The 20,850-nt window shown below is 40.2% G+C and overlaps 3 protein-coding genes across 11 annotated transcripts in view; 2 read left to right on the top strand and 1 right to left on the bottom strand.

The window, feature by feature from the left end:
* The first annotated feature begins 463 nt into the window (after nucleotides 1-463).
* Nucleotides 464-6,384, top strand: abcb8 (ATP-binding cassette, sub-family B (MDR/TAP), member 8). The gene is made up of 16 exons (XM_035171265.2): nucleotides 464-1,510; nucleotides 2,318-2,648; nucleotides 2,731-2,886; nucleotides 3,026-3,120; nucleotides 3,235-3,340; nucleotides 3,453-3,614; nucleotides 3,918-4,003; nucleotides 4,128-4,225; nucleotides 4,338-4,443; nucleotides 4,537-4,570; nucleotides 4,669-4,805; nucleotides 4,906-5,000; nucleotides 5,086-5,219; nucleotides 5,362-5,509; nucleotides 5,592-5,842; nucleotides 5,994-6,384. The coding sequence occupies exons 1-16, from the start codon at nucleotides 1,407-1,409 to the stop codon at nucleotides 6,075-6,077; spliced, it is 2,127 nt and encodes a 708-aa protein (XP_035027156.1). The 5' UTR covers nucleotides 464-1,406; the 3' UTR covers nucleotides 6,078-6,384.
* Nucleotides 6,385-6,766: 382 nt separating this feature from the next.
* On the top strand, nucleotides 6,767-13,201 carry cdk5 (cyclin-dependent kinase 5). The gene is made up of 12 exons (XM_035171266.2): nucleotides 6,767-6,978; nucleotides 7,302-7,390; nucleotides 7,491-7,558; nucleotides 7,661-7,721; nucleotides 7,799-7,855; nucleotides 8,021-8,116; nucleotides 8,315-8,389; nucleotides 9,618-9,714; nucleotides 10,219-10,288; nucleotides 10,434-10,494; nucleotides 10,593-10,673; nucleotides 10,924-13,201. The coding sequence occupies exons 1-12, from the start codon at nucleotides 6,942-6,944 to the stop codon at nucleotides 11,008-11,010; spliced, it is 879 nt and encodes a 292-aa protein (XP_035027157.1). The 5' UTR covers nucleotides 6,767-6,941; the 3' UTR covers nucleotides 11,011-13,201.
* Nucleotides 13,202-14,737: 1,536 nt separating this feature from the next.
* asic1c (acid-sensing (proton-gated) ion channel 1c) overlaps nucleotides 14,738-20,850 on the bottom strand; it is an 89,612-nt gene continuing 83,499 nt past the window's right edge. For 6 of the 9 annotated variants that reach the window (XM_035171386.2, XM_035171388.2, XM_035171385.2 and 3 more), the window contains 2 exons: nucleotides 20,580-20,651; nucleotides 14,738-15,367 (listed from right to left, as the gene is read on the bottom strand). In XM_035171386.2, the coding sequence (XP_035027277.1) occupies nucleotides 15,080-15,367; nucleotides 20,580-20,651 (360 nt within the window). In that variant the 3' untranslated portion in view covers nucleotides 14,738-15,079. Of the gene's footprint in view, nucleotides 15,368-15,607; nucleotides 17,099-18,087; nucleotides 18,141-20,579; nucleotides 20,652-20,850 lie in introns of those variants that run through there. The other 3 variants (XM_047342062.1, XM_047342061.1, XM_047342063.1) reach the window with 2 other exon arrangements.

The raw sequence follows: 20,850 nt of genomic DNA, 5'->3' as shown, positions 1-20,850 counted from the left end.
CCATCAAAGCATGAGGTCGTTGTATCTGTATAATGTCAGTGTCAGTGGTCATAGATTCATGTGATGTCTCAGATGTTGCAAAGGTGAAAGATTTATATACGATCTGAAGAGAAACAAGATTGTTTTTGACCTGAACAGATATATTAGTCTTTATGCAGTGATAGTACCACCTATTGGCAACAGGAAGTAAGCCTCATTTTACAACTTAAATTAGATTTACATAAGATTTTCCCCGTGTGGTCTGCACTTGATGGTCTGGACCATAATGCGTGATTAGTGGCCATGGTTCGGAGTTTCACCCGGTGCCCGACCTCTCCTGTGGCCGCATCAGGTCCCGAGTTTGCAAGTGCTCGGCCGCACAATGCTGCTCGCAGCCCTAGTTTGATTTTATATTTTTTTTGTTTTATATTTTAAGTTTTATTCTTGCACTGTTTTCACCTTTTTCTTTAAATACACATCTGCTGTACCATAAGTGTACAGGCTATGTTAGTCAATACTTATATCTGAATTGTCAGTATCTCCATTAGCACATACTTTTTTACAGTGTCAGCTTTGTAGTAGTTCTGGTGGTGAGACTTTCATCTCACTGCAGTGAATTTATTCTTGACTCATTTTGACGTTTTATGATCCTTATGCTTTTGTGTTTGACTGTTTTGTGTGCTACTGGATACCTAAATTTCCCTCGGGATCAATAAAGTATCTATCTATCTATCTATCTATCTATCTATCTATCTATCTAGTCACACCAAACAAATAGCATAACCTTTGCTATTTTGCTGTGGTGTGTATGTGTGGCAATCCATGATGTTATCGTTCAGTTTATGTATAAACGTCAAATTCTACCCTGCAAAGTTCTCTTCACTGCATTATTATTAGACATGTTCAATACATATGAATGAGAAATACAATATAATAGAAACAACAGACTCCTTGTTTAGTTAGAGATTCTATTGTTTTATTGTTTTTATTTCATTACATTTATTTGCTGCTTACCGGGACCTCTCATATACCTCACGTTTTGGGATGACAATAAATCTTCCTGAATCTTGACGTTTAATCGTAATTACGATTGGAATTAAATTACATGAACGCGGCATACATTGATGTCATTTCCGGTTAACGATTGTAGTTTTTGAGGTTTAACCGGACAAATTCGTGTTTTTTGTCGCGTCTCGGTTCATCAAGTGTTTCACAAATCGCTTAAAATCCTGCAGATCATCAGCTGTTGTGACATGAAGCTGCTCGATGTTGTCACAGACCTGAAATCACAGGTTCAGATTAGACACAGAGCAATGCATTGTGGGTCAGACCCAACATGGCAGCCCGCAGGATGGCCGTGGATTACAGTTTAGCGCACTGATTATTTTGACCTGATGAGTTTGTCATCCCTGAATTAAGCATCGAACATGTTTCAGATCCTTTGCAGTAAAGCGACCATCGCGGCTCCGGTGCGTTCACTGTCGTTGTACCCGCGCTGCCACAAACAGGCTGACTTCTGGAAGCTGTCACGGTAAAGTAATGGGACCGGCTGCTTCTGAGGCTAATGTCAGTTGTTTAACATCACTTTGAAGGGAATCACTTAGGATTCTTAAGTAGTTTGAGGTTTATACTCACAGTACTGTTCACAGTGATCCTTCCTAGTGCTGCTTAATGTGGATATGTGTGTGTGTCAGCCACTATAGCAATCCATCTTTATTATATCAAAATGCACTTGTTAGTGTTTGACAGGTTATTGGAAAAACCTAGGATGTTAAACATTCAGATTTAGAGACTAATGCTTTCCAAAGCAATGGATACTAGAGAAGACAACCATAAAAGAAGGTTAAGATATTAAAAGTACATAATCAGCGTTAAGTATGTAAGTATATGCAGTGCAGGAAGTGTGAGCTCTCTGCTACAGAGTACAGAGCAGTTAAGTTTTCACTATCAATAAAATGTCTGATTCTAAAATGTGTCTTTATCCACATCTGCAATGATTAACAATGCTATTAGTTTAAATATCATTATCAGATCTTGTAATCGCCCAGTTAAAGATATCGATATCTGCCTCAAAGATCCGGTTTTGATTGAGCCACACTTCCAAGAGCAACTCTATTAATTATTAACAATACGGTTAGAGTTAATACACTTTAAATCATACAATAAATGTAGATTATCTGATAAAGATAATTGCCTGATTCAGAAAGCCTCTCTGGCCATAATGCCAGTAGAGAATATACGTGCCTTGCATTTGTTACATTAGTTTTGTAAAACCTTTAAATTATTTAGGTTATAATAGTCTATGTCTAATTGGATGAATCTTCTCTGTCAAATCCAGGTGGTATACAGCTCCAGGGTCTAATGGGTGCAGCTCCTCCCAACAGCCGGGTCATGCCGTCAGTCGTATGTGGCGCCTCACCCAGAGAGCTGTCCGCCAGTCTGCCACCCGGACATCCAAACCCCCGGGAGTGTCCCTGAGGTTCATCCTGGGACCAGCGGTGCTCACGGTCTCCGCACGGCTGTTCTGCCACGTGGCGTACTGCGAGGAAGACGTGAACAACAACACCCTGGTGGAAGCTGTCGCCAGAAAACCTCCACCCGAATTCAAATGGCATATCCTGTGGGAATTTGTCAAACCTCAGCTCTTCGCTCTCATGGGGGCTGTTGTGGTAAGGCCACTAAAGACAGTGACATGTCATCGATGCTGTGATGGAATTGCTCATCAGCTAAACTGATTATCTTTCTTCTCAGCTTGCTTTTGCTGCAGCGATCTTGAACATTCAAATCCCCTTGATGCTCGGGGATCTGGTGAATGTTGTGGCGCGTTACCTGAGGGAACAGACTGGGAATTATATGTATGAGATAAGAGGTCCTGCCTTGAAGCTGCTCGGCCTGTATGGTGTCCAAGTAAGTGCACAAGAAGAAATCTGTTATTTTGCCCAGCTTAAAATGCCCCTGCTTCATCAACAATCAGCAGAATCGTATGATTATGATAAAGTAGTTGCAAGTATGTGTAGTGTTGATATACATTTCTCCCACTGTGCAGGGCCTGCTGACGACCGGCTACATCATCCTGCTTTCTCGGGTTGGGGAGAGAGTGGCAGCGGACATGAGAAAGACGCTTTTCGCATCCTTACTGAGGTACATATTACAGAACGCATGCTGTCATGGTTCCTCTAACTATGCACTGCTTATAGACAGATTACATGTTGAAGTAACCGCTACTAACGCTGTCATTGTTACTTTTCCTCTCAGGCAAGATGTGGCTTTCTTTGACGCTAATAAAACTGGGCAGCTGGTGAATCGTTTGACTGCTGACATTCAGGAGTTCAAGTCGTCTTTTAAATTAGTCATTTCTCAGGTATTAAGTGAAAACCTGTGTTGTAAAATAATCAACATGTGATATACAAGCTATTTGCTAGTTTTAACCTTCCACTTCCTTTTTTTTTATGACTCTTTTTGCATATTTTCAGGGTCTACGGAGTATTACACAGACAGTTGGATGTTTTGTCTCTCTCTACATCATGTCCCCTAAACTCACAGGTTTGACTGTAGTTGTCCTTCCCTGTCTAGTGGGAGCTGGGGCTCTCATTGGCTCGTTCCTCCGCAAACTATCCCGATTGGCTCAAGAACAGGTAGAGTAGGACTGCACAATGTCTTGTATACATATATGTGTATTGTTTGAGTTTTATTACCTCTTTGTACTGGACAGAACATCGTTTTCTTAAGACATCGTTCAGTGTTAAATTATCTTAAGAAGATAAAGCTTAATTATGCTTTTACACAGAAAACTTAATCTGTCCTTCTTCGTCTGTCCCTGCTTACAGCGTGTTTTATACATAATGAAAAGATGCACTTAAATCTGAATATTATGAAGCCTTTGCTGTTTGTAACATATGTTAATTTGATGTCTGACTGTGTCCAAACATCAATTTCAGGTGGCAAAAGCAACAGGAGTGGCAGATGAAGCCCTCGGTAATGTGCGGACAGTGAAAGCTTTTGCTATGGAAGAGCGGGAGCTCCAGTAAGTCAGAGTATATTTTGATCTACTCACAGCTGTACTGCTTTTAGAGCACAGTATACTGTGTCTCAGAGGTATTAGATAATATGTTTTAATTTCATGTAATTTTAATCATGTCTTTCTCCAGGTTATATTCTTATGAAGTGGACAAATCATGTGAAATGAATGAAAATCTTGGCGCTGGAATAGCAGTTTTCCAAGGACTGTCAAACATTGCCCTGAATTGTGAGTGTGTGTGTTACCAACTTTAACTAATCAACATAATGTTAAGCAGACTGCTGTTGTGTCTCAGGACTTCTCTCATTGTAATGTTTTTAATTGTGTGCTATTGATCCAGGCATCGTTCTGGGAACTATTTTCGCTGGAGGGACTTTAATTTCTAGAAATGAAATGACCCCTGGAGAACTCATGTCTTTCCTGATCGCTTCCCAGACTGTTCAAAGGTAAAAGACACAACTCGCTCCACAATTATTGCTCTCTATTAACTAATAAATGTATCTGGTGTTATTTAATTGGTGTGTTGTCTTTGTGCTCAGGTCATTGGCCAGTATCTCTATCCTTTTTGGACAGGTGAGTAAAAATTCTTTGCATGTATGTGTTATCTGAGTGATACACATTTAACATTTAGAATTATTTATAAAACTGTAAATTTCGAACATTTGCTGCAGATGGTGAGAGGACTCAGCTCCGGGGCCAGAGTTTTTGAATATCTGGTTTTGAAGCCAACCATCCCTGGGTCAAGTGGGGGACGCATCTCGTACCATAATCTGATGGGAAGAGTGGACTTCGTGGACATTTCATTCAGGTTAGGACCTCATCTCATCAGTTCAATTGTAGACATTGTCTGAACATTAACATCAGATGATAATGTCTATTGATTTCTTTTTTTATATATATATTTATAGTTACCCAACAAGACCTGGTCATCAGATTTTGAAGAAGTTCAGCTTGACACTGCCTCCGAGTAAAACTGTTGCCATTGTTGGAGAATCTGGAGGAGGTAATATATTGATTCTAATTGAAATGTGTGTGACATGTAAACAGTCTGATGGTGAGCCCTCACTTATCAATCCGATGCTTTGTAGGGAAGTCCACGGTGGCGTCGTTGCTGGAGCGTTTCTACGACCCGACCAGCGGTGTAGTCAAGGTGGATGGACTTGACATTCGAACACTGGACCTGTCGTGGCTCAGGGGGCAAGTTATTGGATTTATCAATCAGGTAAAGGTTGCTCATCATGAGTATGTCCCATTCTTTTTAAAAACAGGTTTATGAATAATATTTTGTTTCATATAATTCTTAAATAGTCCCATTTGTAGCTGTCCAGATCTCACTGTTCTGCATCCTTCAATATTGTGTGCAGGAGCCGGTTTTGTTCGGATCATCTGTCATGGAGAACATCCGCTTTGGGAAGCCCGAGGCCACAGATACTGAGGTCATTAATGCAGCCAAGCAAGCCAATGCTCATCGCTTCATTACCAGTTTCCCAGACGGCTACAACACTGTGGTTGGTGGGTACTCTCATTTAAGGTTTTACTACTCTTAAGAAACTCTGGGAGATGTAGATACTAAGCACTGGATTTCTAAACCCAGGTGAGCGAGGAGCGACGCTCTCAGGCGGCCAGAAACAGCGCATCGCCATCGCCCGCGCCTTGATCAAGAACCCCTGCATCCTGGTGCTGGATGAGGCCACCAGTGCATTGGATGCAGAGTCGGAGCGGGTGGTACAGGAGGCTCTGGACAGGGCCACAAGGGGTCGCACTGTGCTCATCATAGCCCACCGGCTGAGCACCATTCAAGGGGCTGACATCATCTGCGTCATGAGCAACGGACGCATTGTGGAGGTGAGGGGGCAGAGTACTCACAGAGGTGATGTCATATCCTGTTAAATGTCCAAAGTTCAGAGATGCACAGAAGATAACTGACTCATCCAGTACATCTTCATGTACTGTGTAGTATGGTAATTGTATCTAATGGTTTCCTCTTTTCTTTAAGGCTGGGTCTCACTTAGAGCTGCTGAGCAAAGGAGGACTGTATTCTGATCTGATCCGCAGGCAAAGAGCTGAGGGGCACAAATGAACACTGCAAAACATGTTTACTCTAGATCGACTGAATAATAGAGTTTATTTTTAAATGCATAGGGGAGGGTTGCATGAACACAATGAATAAAATAAAATGTATTCTAATTTTACCATTTTCATGCCGACTTTTAGGCCAACTCAGGTTTTATGTACTTTACAAGTGGACCAACTGGGTCAGTCTGTGATGATTTAACAAACCAACCTAATGTACAGTCTCAAGTGGGAAGTTCATAACACTGTTTTTACTGTATCTGTATAGAATGATAAATTATAATGTATAGAAAAAATTAAACTATTGTTCTGATTGTTTTGGGGATTTTTTTGATCATATTAGAAATAATTGAGTTTTTTTTCCACAAATACATGATTGAAGAGACTAAACACTGAACCTATATGATGAGGAGTATGTGATTTGTGGATAGTGTAATTTCTTCAGGTGATTATCCAGTTTAAATCCTACACTCAAAGAAAGGGATGAAGAAAGCAGAGATATTCTCTCCACTTCACTTGCTCTCTGTGATCATGATGATCTTATCTTACAGACGTTATCTTTGCAGTCTCTTCTATAAAACATTGTGTCACGTGCACTTGTATAATCACGGTGTTTTCTAAAATGTCTCCAAATAAAAAACATACATTTTCCTCTGATGAGCTGAAAGTTGCTGCGCTCATCGATGTTGCGGAATGCTGCAGTTCATCTTTTGGCCAGTGGGGGACCGACAACACAAGCCTGACCGCTGCAGACCCGAGTGCACTTAGCCTCAAGCTAACGTTAGCCACCTGAACACCATTAACCCCAGTGTGGGGCTTTAATTAGTCATTAGTTCGGTAGCGGGCCCCGGGCTGGCTTCTTCGGTCGAACATGCAGAAATATGAAAAGCTGGAAAAAATCGGAGAGGGTAAGTTTCCTGCGCTTATTCTGTAAAGTTACTATTAGCTAGCCTTGGTTTGCTAGCATAGCTCCTGTGCAGTTGCAGGGCTAGCTAGCGTTAGCTGGATTTAAAAAACGTTGTTCCTGAGTTAAATAAATCCTCCAGTTAACCTCACACAGAGCGACAGGAACCAACACTAGTACGTGTTAGTGACCAGATCTGTCCGGAGATGTTCGCCCGCCGTGTTAGAGGATATTAACGCCAGCTAGTTTAGCTAGCTAACGTCAGGACTTTGCCATTCATCGATACGCTGACTGGGATCTAACCCTGCGATTCCCCCCCCCCCGCAGGAACTTACGGGACAGTCTTCAAGGCTAAAAACAGAGAAACCCACGAAATCGTAGCTTTGAAGCGGGTGAGGCTGGACGATGACGACGAGGTATGTGCTCAGTATAACACTATTAGCAGCTTATGTGCACACAAGCAGGCTGTTGGTGCAGGAGGCTAATGCTAACAACAGTGGCTGTCATTCATTTCAGGGGGTCCCCAGCTCTGCCCTGAGAGAGATCTGCCTTCTGAAGGAGCTAAAGCATAAAAACATAGTCAGGTCAGTCTGCTACTTCAACTCTGCACGATTGTCAGGGGATTTAAAATGCAACAGAATCAGCATCTAAACAACAACAACTTCTGTCTGTTCTGTCTCCTCCAGACTACACGACGTTTTGCACAGTGACAAGAAGTTAACCTTGGTTTTTGAATATTGTGATCAGGTGAGATTTGAAACTAACGGTGTGTTTTATTTTGATGGGTGTCCCCCTGAGGCTAACGTGTCTCTTATCAACTGCAGGATTTGAAGAAGTATTTTGACAGCTGCAATGGGGATCTCGATCCTGAAACTGTGAAGGTGAGAGATCAACAACCTGGACAATCCAAGAATAGAGTTAAACCAGGGATAGTATTACTACTTAAATGCATAGTGCATTTGTAACGTGATTCTGTCATTAGCTCATCACTTACATCTTATGAATCGTGAAATGAATGGCTCCCGTATTGATTTGTTTTTTTACAGTCATTCATGTACCAGCTGCTGAAAGGCCTCGCTTTCTGTCACAGTCGAAACGTCCTTCACAGAGATCTGAAGCCGCAGAATCTTCTCATCAACAGAGTGAGTGTCTCGATGCATTTGGACTTTGACTTGAAGGCTGGTTAAAAGCTAAACAGTCAGAATTATGTTTCCATAATGTTGAAGGAAAGCAAAGTGAGTATTCTGTCTTGATGGCTCGCTCTGACGCTCTGTAGTTTGAGTGTGTGTTGCTGTCATCTGTAAAGAGTTGGTGACGTGTCTCTCTCTCTCTCTCTATAGAATGGGGAGCTGAAGCTGGCTGACTTTGGGTTGGCTCGAGCCTTTGGTATTCCTGTGAGGTGTTACTCAGCAGAGGTAGGTCGTACATCATTAATGCAGCAAGCTACAGCCTCTAACTTGTGTGAAGCTGCATTGATTTGGTCACATTCCATATCTAAAGATAAACCAAGTCGTAGATAGATTTCTGAATGTTTTATCTGCCGAGGCGAACAAGGAAAAGGAAAAGACTTGTGCTCTTTCATCAAGCCTTTTTATAGAAGTTGTTTCTAGGTCAAGAAGCCCCAAATCTATTGCTAAAAGTATCTTTAAAACCAAACAGTATTTCATCAATAAAACAAAACATCCAGGCTCTGTAGAGCTGGACAACATGACCCGAAAATCCATATCTCAGTATACAAATTGATATTAAGATATGGCACAGTAGTAACATCTAACTAGCAAACTGCAACAGTATTGATGAAAACTCTTCTCACAATCTCAAATGTTTTCTAAGCTATTAAAATGCAGTTGTTCTGTTTATGGTCTTATTGTTTGGGTGCTAATTTAATGGCCTCAAATAATTCTGAGGTCTTGAAGTGGTGCTGCTGATGTTATCAGAGAAATGAGAATAAGTTTTGCGGACTTGCTGGGCTGACCTCAGGGTCAATCTCATTTTAGGGGGACAGTTGACCTGCTGTGACTTTACAGTTAAAACGTTGGAAGGTCATTTTAAAAGGTCATTTTTATCTCAGAGAATGTATTACATCGAGAGTCTTTGCAGTGTTTCAGCAAGAAGAAATGAACGACGCTGCACTCCATGGACATACTGTATGTTGTGCATGCAGCAGTTTATCAGTGTTGTTGTTCATCACACCCCTGTCATATCTTTAAAGATCCAACAAAGAGCTTCAGAGTGGAGTTAAACAATGTTTTTACTTTTTCTCAGGTGACACAATTTCTCTAAAAAGTCCTTCTCTGACAATTCAACACTTAAGTAAAGTAGCAACAATAGTATTATTCACGTGCAAGTGCTTTAATGTCTGCACTGGAATTAACTTTCCAGTCTTAAACATGATCACTTCCATCTGCCTATAAACTATTTTATTTTATATTTAAAATATTTGTTCTCTTCTCTGTTGCTGCACTGAACACATTTTATGAAACCTGGGATTATAACTAAAATACTTGACACCTGACAAATACACAGTTTGTTTAAATGTCAATAAGTTGTAAATGGAATCCATGACCAAGTCGCCACTCGTCTTGTCTGAGATAATAGATGTAACTGGTGTAACCATGACACTGTGCTTTGTGACTCGTGCAGGTGGTGACCTTGTGGTACCGGCCTCCAGATGTGCTGTTCGGTGCTAAACTCTATTCTACCTCAATCGACATGTGGTCTGCTGGATGCATATTTGCAGGTTTGTTTGTGATTGTTGGCGATAATGAGGATATGTGCCTCTCTATTCTTAGTGGAACTAGGATTCAGGCAGAACTGGTGATGAAATTACACAATGCATACATTTAGGTGTATTGTATTTTAAATCATGACATTACAAAGAAGTTTCAGTATCTTTCAAGTTGTGTATAAACGCCTAAAAAGCAAGGCACCAGACTTTTTGCAGCTGTTTGAGAAGAGCGCAGAATAATACTAGAATTAGAAACTCAGAGGTGTGGTTCCTCTGCTGCTGATTCCTCTCAATGTTTTTCACATTTAGGTGGAAAAACTGTTTTATTAAATGAAATTGAAAGGAGAGTGATGAGGGAATGTATTTAATTCAAGTAAAAATGCACAGTTAGAATAATGGGGCTGGTCAGGACACCTACATGTCTTGGATTGACTCTGTGTGTTAAAGGTTGGTTTTTAACAGAGTAAAACTAAACCACTCAATCATTTTCACCATGTTTTCCTTTGTCCCGTTCAGAGCTGGCTAACGCTGGAAGGCCTTTATTCCCTGGGAATGATGTGGACGACCAGTTGAAAAGAATCTTCAGATATCTTTTATTGACATCAGTTGTAGATACTGACTCGATGAGTTTCCTGCTTATACTGTTTGTTATGTGAGACTCAGACATTGATCTCTTATAAAAACACTTCAGTCTAAACCAGTTGGACAATGTTTCTTTAACCACTCGGTACATTGTTGGGTACACCGACTGAAGAACAGTGGCAGACTATGACCAAACTCCCCGATTACAAGGTACATTATTCATTCATTCTGTGTGAGCTTAGCTTATACTATGTTTTACTGAATTCTTTAATTGAAATGTATTTTACTGCCCCCTTCTCTCCCTGCAGCCATATCCCATGTATCCAGCCACCACCTCACTGGTGAATGTTGTCCCTAAACTAAGTAGCACAGGACGAGATCTACTCCAGGTATTTTCACTTTCAACTCACATATCCTGTCATTTTTTAGAACAAAAGTTGATCTGCTGTTAAATGCACCTTTTCTAGGTAATGCACAAACTCATGATTCCAACTACTAAGACACATTTCTTTTAAACTTGACATCAATAAAATGTATTCTTGTCATGTTTTCAAAAGAAGGAGCTTGACTCTCGAACCAGATTTTGCCAATCTGTAGTTTTGTCAAAATTTTTAACTGGTTTCTTTTGCTCTCACCCAGAACCTGTTGAAATGTAATCCTGTGCAGAGGATCTCTGCAGAAGAAGCCTTGCAGCACCCGTACTTCGCTGATTTCTGCCCTCCCTAAATGCTACATTGCCTCTGCGTGACCCTCAGCCGCCAGAATCAATCATCCTTCACTCTGCTGGTTTCATTAGGATCAGTCCCAACAAGGCAAAATCCCTCACCGGTTCTCCAAACACTCCCCTGCAGTTCATTCTGTTGTGCCTCAGTGTGGAACAAAGTCCTCGCGGCTCTGCAAGGTTTTTGTTTCTTGTACGTTGCAGGCCAGTTTAATTTGGTACTTAGACGCCTCCCGGTTAATTAGCGCTAACGTGGGAGGTCGCGCTACGTGTTGCATTGAATAAAATGTCACCCGCAGAAATGGACCTTGACAAGAAGCCTGTCTGATCCAAGAGAATGAAATTGGCACATGACTTTTAAACAAAGCCCTGAACAAAAGCCCTTTGAATCTGTGGTGAATCTGAATCGAAAGTGCTGTTCGCAAACAACACATCAGTTACACAAACCTGTTTAACAATAATGGTTTCTGATCCCATTGTAACGTTCAAAGCAGTTTGGCCAGTGTGCTTCCAGTAACCCAAGTCTTAACAATTGGTGGAGACTGTTGCCTGATGGGTAATGGGATTTTTAACCCTAACACTAATAAAAAAACCTGTTAACGATAAATCAATACTCAGTTTTTAAATAACAAATAATAAACATTTTCTGACGAGGATTGGTTCATTTTGGTTGTTAAATAATTATATTTGTACAGAGTTTGATATTTTACAGTTTAAAAAATCTTAACAGATTTTATAATCAAAACACTTTCTAAATCAAAACATGGAATTTCAGTGCTCAAGTTTGTATTTGCTTATTGGCTGTGATAACCACTCATACTGAGGAAGGGCTCTAGTGGAGACCACAGATTCCTGGGGCAGCTCATGCTAATAAAAAGTCGCTATTTTACTACATTATATTAAATAGATTTCCCAGTTTAAGAATCACAAGCAGCTGATTTTTTTTTTACTGATAATGCTTAAGTCAGTGTTTTTCCCCTTTTATGCGCGTGTTGTTTGTTTAAGGCCATATTTTAGTTTTATTTTATTTGTCATTGTTTCCTCAGAAGTTTCCTGGTTAGAAACGTGTCATTTGGTTCTAAAGACGTGGGGGGGGGGAAATTGTAGGAAATGATTTGAAATAACTGCTCCGGCATAAATATTAATGTTATTCATTTATCAATGGAAGTATTTTCTATTTATTATCTAAATTGTGTTTTTGTCTGTACACAGAATTCACCTTTTTGCTCCTTTAGGTCACAAACTGTTATTCAGATTGGAAATGTATTGACTGACACTGTCGCCATCGAGTTTAGGATCAAATTACATTCGTCTTCCCTGGAAACATCGTAGACACAAATGTGTTCCTGTTATTTAATTTTTTTTTATACATATATTTTTTATCACACTTCCTGTTTCCGATGCTTCACAAACCAACAGAACATTGTCCCACTAATCGTTACAAGATTGTATAATAGCATGGGAAGCTAATTTATAATTTTCTTTTTTATTTCCCATTTTGTCTTTTTGTGCACTTTGTAAATGACGGTTTTTATTTTAAATCGTTTAGTTATCCATGATATTAAAATTTGTTGAACACTGACAGCCAGGATTAGAGCCGGTTATCAATAAATGGGCCAATTATAAATATAAATATATATCTGTATGTACGTTAATGAGCAGTGGACCATTTGTGACATATTTCTATTTTCATCTCGATCATTATTCTTTGAGCTTTTCTAAAACTGCTTTTGTAATCATTCAGTTAGAGATTCAAGAAAAAAGGCAGATGATCTCAATGATAATCTGTATTTTCATATGATTGTTTTCACCCATTAGCCGTTTCCATTCTGGTTACACGTGTCAATATGCTCGACAGCTTGCAGTGTTATTTGACTTCCGATCATTACAGTGCTACTTATCCCATCAACGCCTACACGATGAGCCGTGTTTGAATCTATAGGGAAAAGCACTTATTTTCATTTTGCTGACGTATAAGACTAGATAATGGATGCATGTATTTATTGATGATGGAATGTCTGCTCATTTTAATTATTGTTTTTTTTTTGTTTAAATGTAGCACAACTTCATTTGGTACAGAAACTCAGTTTTGAATGATTTGAATAATACACCTGTAGTGTTTAGCCGCCTCTTTAGGATTTCACATGTTGAAGGTTGTATGTGGATGAAGTTACAATCAAGAAAAAAAACACAAAAGCTTCTGCTGTCAGTTTTTCATTTTCTCGTCACAGGACTTTTCAAACTGCTGTAGTTTCTTTACACAGCTTGAATTTAAAATGAAGAGTGGAGATCGCACTATGCTCATATGTTTGCTTTTGTAAGTAGTAACTTCTTCGTTTTGTGTATATTTCAGCCGATCCTCTGAGCCTCAGTATTCGGTAAAGACGACATTAACGCGTGTTTGCTTTTGAGATTGGATCTTCGACCTTGGACAAACAATTCATTCGTCGTGGTCCATTTAGCAGCTGCTCCGGAGCTTTCAGTCAAATCCATGACAAGTGTGCAAACTTCCATCTGCTGTGGAAGAACATGAGGGATGACTCAAAGCTCCAGAGCAGCTTCTAAATTAACCTTGATGCTTGACTCTCTTTGACAATAATTTACACAGCCTGCATATTAATAATAAAGTAAAAAAACTCAGAATTTCAAGAAAATGTTTAAATCTGCTGGCGTGTCCTGATTATGTTTGAATTACTAAAACAATTTGACTTTAAATCTTCAGATACAGTTTATAACAGGATTGATAAAGTTGTGTCATCTTTGTTGAAAGCACCTAATGTCTAAATAAGCAAAGTTGAGATTTCGGATAATTGGATGCTAGTATTTGTAGTTTACAATCTGTCTCTCAACAACTCAGCTAATCTACTAGAAGTTCTGGACATAATCTTTTCCCAGCCGAGACGTATTCGACCAATAAGATGAGCTCGGAGAAAACCACACACTGAAATCTCGTGTGAATGAACCCAAACTGTTCTAACCTCAGCAGATCACTGTTTATCTGGGATCTTATATTGAGCAGGGGATTGAGACGGTATCTTCTCAGTTGGCAAGTTTAGTCACAGTTTAGTTTAAGACTGAGAACGAAACGGACGGTTCATTGTATGAACTATTTAATGTACAGTTCAGAGTTAAAATCACATATCTACAATAAAATGCACAGAGAGCCAGATGAAGCAAATCCAGTTCCCCACGTGTGTGTGGGTGAAAATGTTAATGTTTCCTGAAAGAACCAGTCTTAAAGGCACATCTATTATCCCTTGAAGCCGCATTATGTGATATTGTAATTTTCCACATCTGCACACTTATCTTTCTTTAGTTAAATGTTGCGTGATCCCAAACCTTTTCTTTTTTTATAATCACAAAGATCCCAAACTGCACCACACGATATGGAGAACTCTCTCAGATTCACCTGGCTCCAGAAACACACTCTGGACAGTACAAAGTGAATAGCTTGGCTAATATTACATTAAGAGACCAGAGATAATAGAGGGGTACACAGTGGTCATGCAGGAAGGGAACAGGGGGCTGTGCCGTGTGGTCATTATTAGAACTATTATGAACTGTAAGAATAAAATAGCTCAAATCTCTGTACAGTATAGTAACAGTATAGAATATTGTGTTTCTACTTGGTCATAGCTATGCAGTAAATGTCGGTCGACTTAATGAGCACACACAGGTCACGGATGGGTTTCTGCCAGTTCACGTACACTCTGCTGTTCTTCTACTGGTAAGGCAGGGGGGGGGGGTTAGAGTCACAAATCCGACACGCCCCCCCCACAGTTCACGGTAGATTCAACGTTACACACGCGCACGCTCACACACACACTTTAAAATCATCATGGCAATGCAGCATCTTCAGAACAGCATTCATCGCGCAACGTGAATTGGCATTTTTGTGTCTCTTTTTGTTTGTTGGCTGATGATGATGGTTGTTATTCACGTGTATCGTACGTTAGTGTGTTGCAGTTGGCAGCTGCTTGTTGTCTACATCCGCTCCGGCTGTTGACCATGTCGTGATAATCCCAAATCAAATTTGTTTTAACAGTGGCTTTTCTCATCCAGTGCATTTATTGCTCATGACGCAACGCCACTGATTTCACCCTTTTGTTTTTTTTTGTCTGTTTGTTTTTCTTTTCCTGAAAGGTAAAATTCCCATTTGGACAAAGTCTCTGGCTCCTCTTGGAGAAAACACTCGTTATCCCTGATAACGCCGGAGCAGTGAACACACACACACACGGTGCGCAACAGTGTGAGAAAGTTAAAAGTCGATCCGTAAAAGGTAGTCACAACCAGAGACGTCCAGTCATTGGCTTTCGAGTGATGGCTGATCTCCAAGGGTTTGTGCTTCACATCAACAGTCATCTAATACAACAGACAACAGAGTAATAAAGCTACAATGTTTATGAACACCACTCACTGTGATCGGCATTATACTTGAAAAGTTTCACATCGTTAGAGAGAAAAAAGAAAAGTCAATAAAGTATTTATAGCCGGGGGATGTGTGAGTCTACCTACAAGTCCATAACTGTGGTGTCAAGGGTTTCAAGAAGAAGGGAGGAAGTGGACGGACACAGAGATAAGAAGAGAAGTTGTGTACATGAGTAAGATGGGTAAATATAGAGTTTATTATACTTGATCATTTATACATCACAAACTCTTATTTGTGACTCATTACATGTTCTGCAATAATAATAATAATAATAATAATAATAATAGGAGGATACAATGGTAAAATTGTACAATGCATTTCTGTTAGAAATCAACTGAACCGAGGTGCATGGTGGTTTTGATGCTTTGAGGCAATTCTCTTCTACATGATAAACTCTCCCGCTGTCAGTCATGTTGCAATCAGCCAATATCTGTCTGTCAGCAACAATCCTCATTTAACCCCCCACTCATGTTCAATAGAGAATAGATTACTATCATTGTGCTGATCAACACCTTTAAGACACGACGAGAAAAACAACAGAATTATTAGAAAAGGCAGAAGAACGCCTGACTTGTTGTTTTTGGTCTGATGAGTTCCACGTGAAATAAGGGCCGACTTTTACAGCGCTGAACGCTAGCATCATTTTGTGACGGTCGCCGCAGCGACACTATCCCAGAAAAAATGGGAGACGTTAATGAAAATGAACATATCAGCTATATAAAGATATAAAGGTACAATCAACAGCCTGTTTTGCCTCCTGACTCTCTTTTTTTAAATGTACTTTATGTAAAAAGTGAGTAACGTTAACAAAACACATCCAGCTCAGTAGCTTCTGTCGTCTCAACTCAATCCTTGCATATGTACAAATAATCCAGTTCCTCTTCTGTTTTCCAAACACAGTTGTTTAACTCACGAGGCTCGAACTCGAAGCCTCCAAGTAGCAAAAGGCAACGTGAAACACTGGTGCAGTGCTTTGATTCAGGTGGGAGCAGCTCTTTTCATATCCGACAATCAGCTCGTCAAAGTGGAGCAGATTTGTAAAAAGGCTCTGCTCTTCTAACTGGTGACGGGTATAAGGTCACTGGATACGGCATCGGTTAAAATGCGGGAGAGACGTTAACACTGAGAAGAAACTGCAAAGTTACACACACCACCGTCCACATGTAGACTTCTATTTTTCCACTGATGTACAGAAAAAACTAGCACAACAGTAACTCGTCAGAATCCCTTTTTGGACACGTATATTATCTTCAGTGATTGTATATTGTAAAGTGACTGGATAAGAAAAACAATTGCACAAAATGAAACATGAATAAATTAACACTGACGCCTTGACATGGCAGTTAAACCTGAGTTCTGTTTTGGAAGTGGTCTCTCTCTTTTTTTTTTTTTCTTCTGATGATAGTATTCTATTTCTATTCAGGCATTGATAAACTCTACTATATGATTTTGAGTTATACAATCAACCCCTTGTTCTGTTAAATACATAAATTATTTCACAGTTTGCTGGCGAGTCCCCCACATGTGCCACCCCCACCCCCGACCCCTACTTTATGTCGTCAACAGGCAAACTCCTCGAAGTTGCCTAGAGTCGGGTGACGAGGTAACATGTTCGGCGTGAATCCGAGACTGTCCGAGTGACTCCGGAGGGTGTCACAGGTGCTCTGCAGGACAGAGGGGAGGGGGGGAGGGAAGACGAGTTCAACCGGGTTAAGGGAAGGGCGATGAAGGGAGCAACGATGATGATGATGATGATGAAGGAAAGAAATGATGCACAGGTAAAATAAGAGGATAACAAATGAAACAAATACAATGGAGAATGACGGACACGTATGTGGTGAGGGAACAAATACAACGGATTTCCAAGATCGAGAAGAGAGTTTAAAGAAAGTTGGGGGAAGGTGGGGAAAGATGAATGAAAGGAGAGAGAGGAGAGAGAAAAACAGCAGATTTTTAGTCTTGTCTTTTTCACACTAGCATGTTCAATTCCTTTTTAATCACGGAAGCTGAAACACCCACATACGTCTGCAGTTCCCTGTGTGTGTGCGAGGACACTTGCTAAGTAGACAACCACTGATGTGTGGATAACAACACTGGGAGCCTCACTGGCCAAAACAAAATGGCTATTCCAGCAGACAAAGAACCATTTATATTTTGTGCAAACTCACTGCATGCAGACCTGTGATAACATCACAAAGTGATGCATCTAGTGATGTTATCCAGTACCAGCCTGAAATGCATTGCCTATAAATGGACCTCAGTGCTGCAGGGAAAACAAATAGCTCTCGTGTGGTTCAGCTTTTTTTGCAATAATTCAATAGATATGTCACACGAGTACTGAGCTTTATCCTATGGGAAAGAAAGCATCGTTATTTTAGTGCAAGGAGCAAGTTTTGCACTATTAGTTTTTTTTACGCACTTAGAGAATCCAACCAACTCCTGTCTCCTGCTGAAGCGGTAAATACAGACACACACCAAACTACACTACGACACGGCGGGAAATGATACAGTTACACAATCACCCCTTTCTTTTCTGCTAAAGCCAACCAAATCATTCATAGTCACTGAGGAAACGATGTATGAGATGGCTGAGTATGTATGACAGAGAGGGACAGCATGGGAGGGAGCATCTATTATCAATGGGGTGTGCTACCTGGGGGCATGATTAGGCGTGACACCAGGGCTGGTTGGGTTCTCTGGAAACTCCTGGAATAGACATGATGAAAAGAAAGATGGGTGAGGGTGACTGAAATGAAAATAAACACAGTGCAAATGCTACAAGTTGAAACTGCGAGGGGAAGACGGCAAGAGAGTGTTTCCCCCTCACGTAAAGGAAAAGAAAGTTGGTGGTTTATAGGAATGATGAGTTTTTTTTTGCACAGGACGATCACTGTTATCCAGAAGAGTAAAAAAGGAACTGAAAGCATAACTTCATTGTCAGGTTGTTTGAGTGGAGATGTGACGTTGGACTAGTTGAAAAATAATCACTGAATATGAGAGAGGAGGTAAAGGAGATGGTTTGTAAAAAGGAGGTGAACAAATGAAATGGATGGAGCAGAACACAGTCAGAAGAACACGATGACAGAAAAAAAGCAGGACATACTCTCTTAATGTCAGCCGCTAAATAAATAACAGCTTTGTCTACGAAAATCTGATCCTGCAAACACAGCAAAACTACCTCCGTCTAAACCAAAGAACTCTTAGTGTTTTCCATCCTTTTCTTCCACATCAGCCATCAAATCAATTTCTCAACCTGAGGCCACCGAGCATGCACGAACACAATCCTCATGCAGACACAAACCCACAACTTCTTCACCAATCGTATGTGGTACGATCTATTTTGTTTTCTACACCTGATGAAAAAGTCTTGGGCTTGTGCGTCGCGACAAAGAAACAGAGCATTGCATTTCTGAGACTCGGTCGAGAAGCAAACTACTGGATACAGAACAACTGAAGAGACAAATGCAAAATGTCTGCATTGAACTAAGATCTACTTCGATGCTTTGGATTAAAACGGCACCAGAGAAGAGGAAACGTTCCAGTGTTTGTTTTTGCTTTCGCCTTGACAGTGACCTGCAGAGGTGGATTAGTGCTTTTAGCTGTTATTTGGACACGAGAAGTGTTCGAGGGAGAAAAGGACTGAGTGGTTATTACAGATGAGACTTTGAAAATAAGGTCGACTGGCATCGATAGGTTAAAAAGGGAAGTTCACATATTTTCTTTATTTATATTGGTTACTGTTGGAATGATTAAATAGCTAGAAGGTCACTCAGAGACCAAATACATCCACCAAGGTCCAATACTCCCCTTATGAAATCACATTTAAATTTATTATATTTATAATATTTTTTATTTTGGATCTGCATCAAATTACACACACTCATAAATATTTCTCCCCTATCAAGATCCATACAGTATTCACTGAGAAATCGACAGAAATTCTGTGAAACACCTTATTTTACAATATTAAAGAAAGTGTCTGGATCTGCCCTCCGATCCTGATCCGCACCAGAATGAACGTTACATCCTTTCTCTGCCTGCAGCTGCACCAGCCCTCACCTGAACACTGCGGAGATTTCTGTGTTGATGTGAACACATTTGAGCGGAGAATCTCCTGCTGTTGGTAAAAGGTTATGTCTAAAAACGTTGTTTGTACTTATATGGTTCTGATTCCTTTTTTTTTTTTTAAACTTATAGTCCTACCTCAGCTCGTAGAAAATACAATTAAGTCTTAAGTTGGAAAAGTAAAATCTTCTTCCACCTTTTCCTGAATGTTTGATTCAGCAGAACGTGCAGAACATTTGCTGATTAAAATGTGCATTTTCGGTTATAAATAATTTCTTCATTTCCTTTGTAGGGACCTTATGTAACCGGCTGCAGGGGAGGTGCCTCTGGAAGCCGTGTGTGAAACCACTGGGCTCAACAAAATGCTGTGATTTAGGTTTCGGAAAGAAATGCCTCACATTACTCTCCTCAGTTTTGAAGGGAAAATGGGTTTCATTGCCTCGAAGGCTTTTTAAACGAGTAGATCATCAAATGTTAATAAAATCCCCAGACCTCTTAATCTCGTCCCGCGTTCTGCTCCATCATCTCCTCTCATGAATCTAATCGTACGTGGACACGTGACTTTTCCTGCTCTAAGTTAACTGTAATGGCAGGAATAAGGGAGGCTATAAGTTGGGTCAACTCTCGACAGGTGAGGGTTTAACTAAGATAAAGGCCACATCCTGGGATCATAAGAGCTTTGTGAGTCATAAATAAAACCTGAGGGCATTCAAGTGTCAAAAGAAAAAATGAAGTTTGATCTTCAGTCAATATTTATCTGTTTTCTGTCTTCTAACTATCTTGTAGATTTATGTCATCGTAAGGATTTCCCCATCTAAATATAGAGTTCATGTGCGTGTGTAGTAATTGGTTATGCATTTATACTGTGCAATAAAAACAATATGTATGTATAATTAATGGCCGCGTTCACACATTGTTTCTGCAGTACCAATTGAAACTAATGATTTCCTCTCTGGTGCTGTTCATCAAAAGCATTTCGAGTGCGAGCGGACACTTTGTGGTCGCCGTAGTTCCTGAGATCATCAAACACGTCACATTCATTCCATTCAGTCAAAGCCATTCGGAGAAGCTGAAAATTACCAGATTGTCGCTCTGGCAACGCTGAGGTCGTTTCTTGCGTGTGAAGTAACCCAAAACCTTATCCTTAAACACCTGAATGCAGAAAACATCACATACACATTACAGATGCATGACATTTGACAAGTTATTGACATTAGCATCAAACTTATGCAGGACAACGACATTTAAGTGCAGTCTGAATAATTACTCAAAAAATATCTGTTAGCTGATAAAGCAACAGTCCAACAAAGAATAGTATGATCCTCTCATTTAACTCTCAGCAGGAAGTAGA

This window comes from Hippoglossus stenolepis, chromosome 11, assembly GCF_022539355.2.
Source record: "Hippoglossus stenolepis isolate QCI-W04-F060 chromosome 11, HSTE1.2, whole genome shotgun sequence".
NCBI lineage: Eukaryota > Metazoa > Chordata > Actinopteri > Pleuronectiformes > Pleuronectidae > Hippoglossus > Hippoglossus stenolepis.
This window is presented reverse-complemented; position numbering and strand designations above follow the sequence as displayed.

What these genes read in the sequence shown, in the direction of transcription:
- abcb8 (XM_035171265.2), top strand. Translation starts at nt 1,407, where the DNA reads ATGTTTCAGATCCTTTGCAGTAAAGCGACCATCGCGGCTCCGGTGCGT. An exon ending in TTAAATTAGTCATTTCTCAG is followed by an intron (nt 3,341 to 3,452) that starts GTATTAAGTGAA and finishes GCATATTTTCAG; the next exon opens with GGTCTACGGAGTATTACACA. An exon ending in CGGCTACAACACTGTGGTTG is followed by an intron (nt 5,510 to 5,591) that starts GTGGGTACTCTC and finishes TTCTAAACCCAG; the next exon opens with GTGAGCGAGGAGCGACGCTC.
- cdk5 (XM_035171266.2), top strand. Translation starts at nt 6,942, where the DNA reads ATGCAGAAATATGAAAAGCTGGAAAAAATCGGAGAGG. An exon ending in TGAGGTGTTACTCAGCAGAG is followed by an intron (nt 8,390 to 9,617) that starts GTAGGTCGTACA and finishes TGACTCGTGCAG; the next exon opens with GTGGTGACCTTGTGGTACCG. An exon ending in CAGGACGAGATCTACTCCAG is followed by an intron (nt 10,674 to 10,923) that starts GTATTTTCACTT and finishes GCTCTCACCCAG; the next exon opens with AACCTGTTGAAATGTAATCC.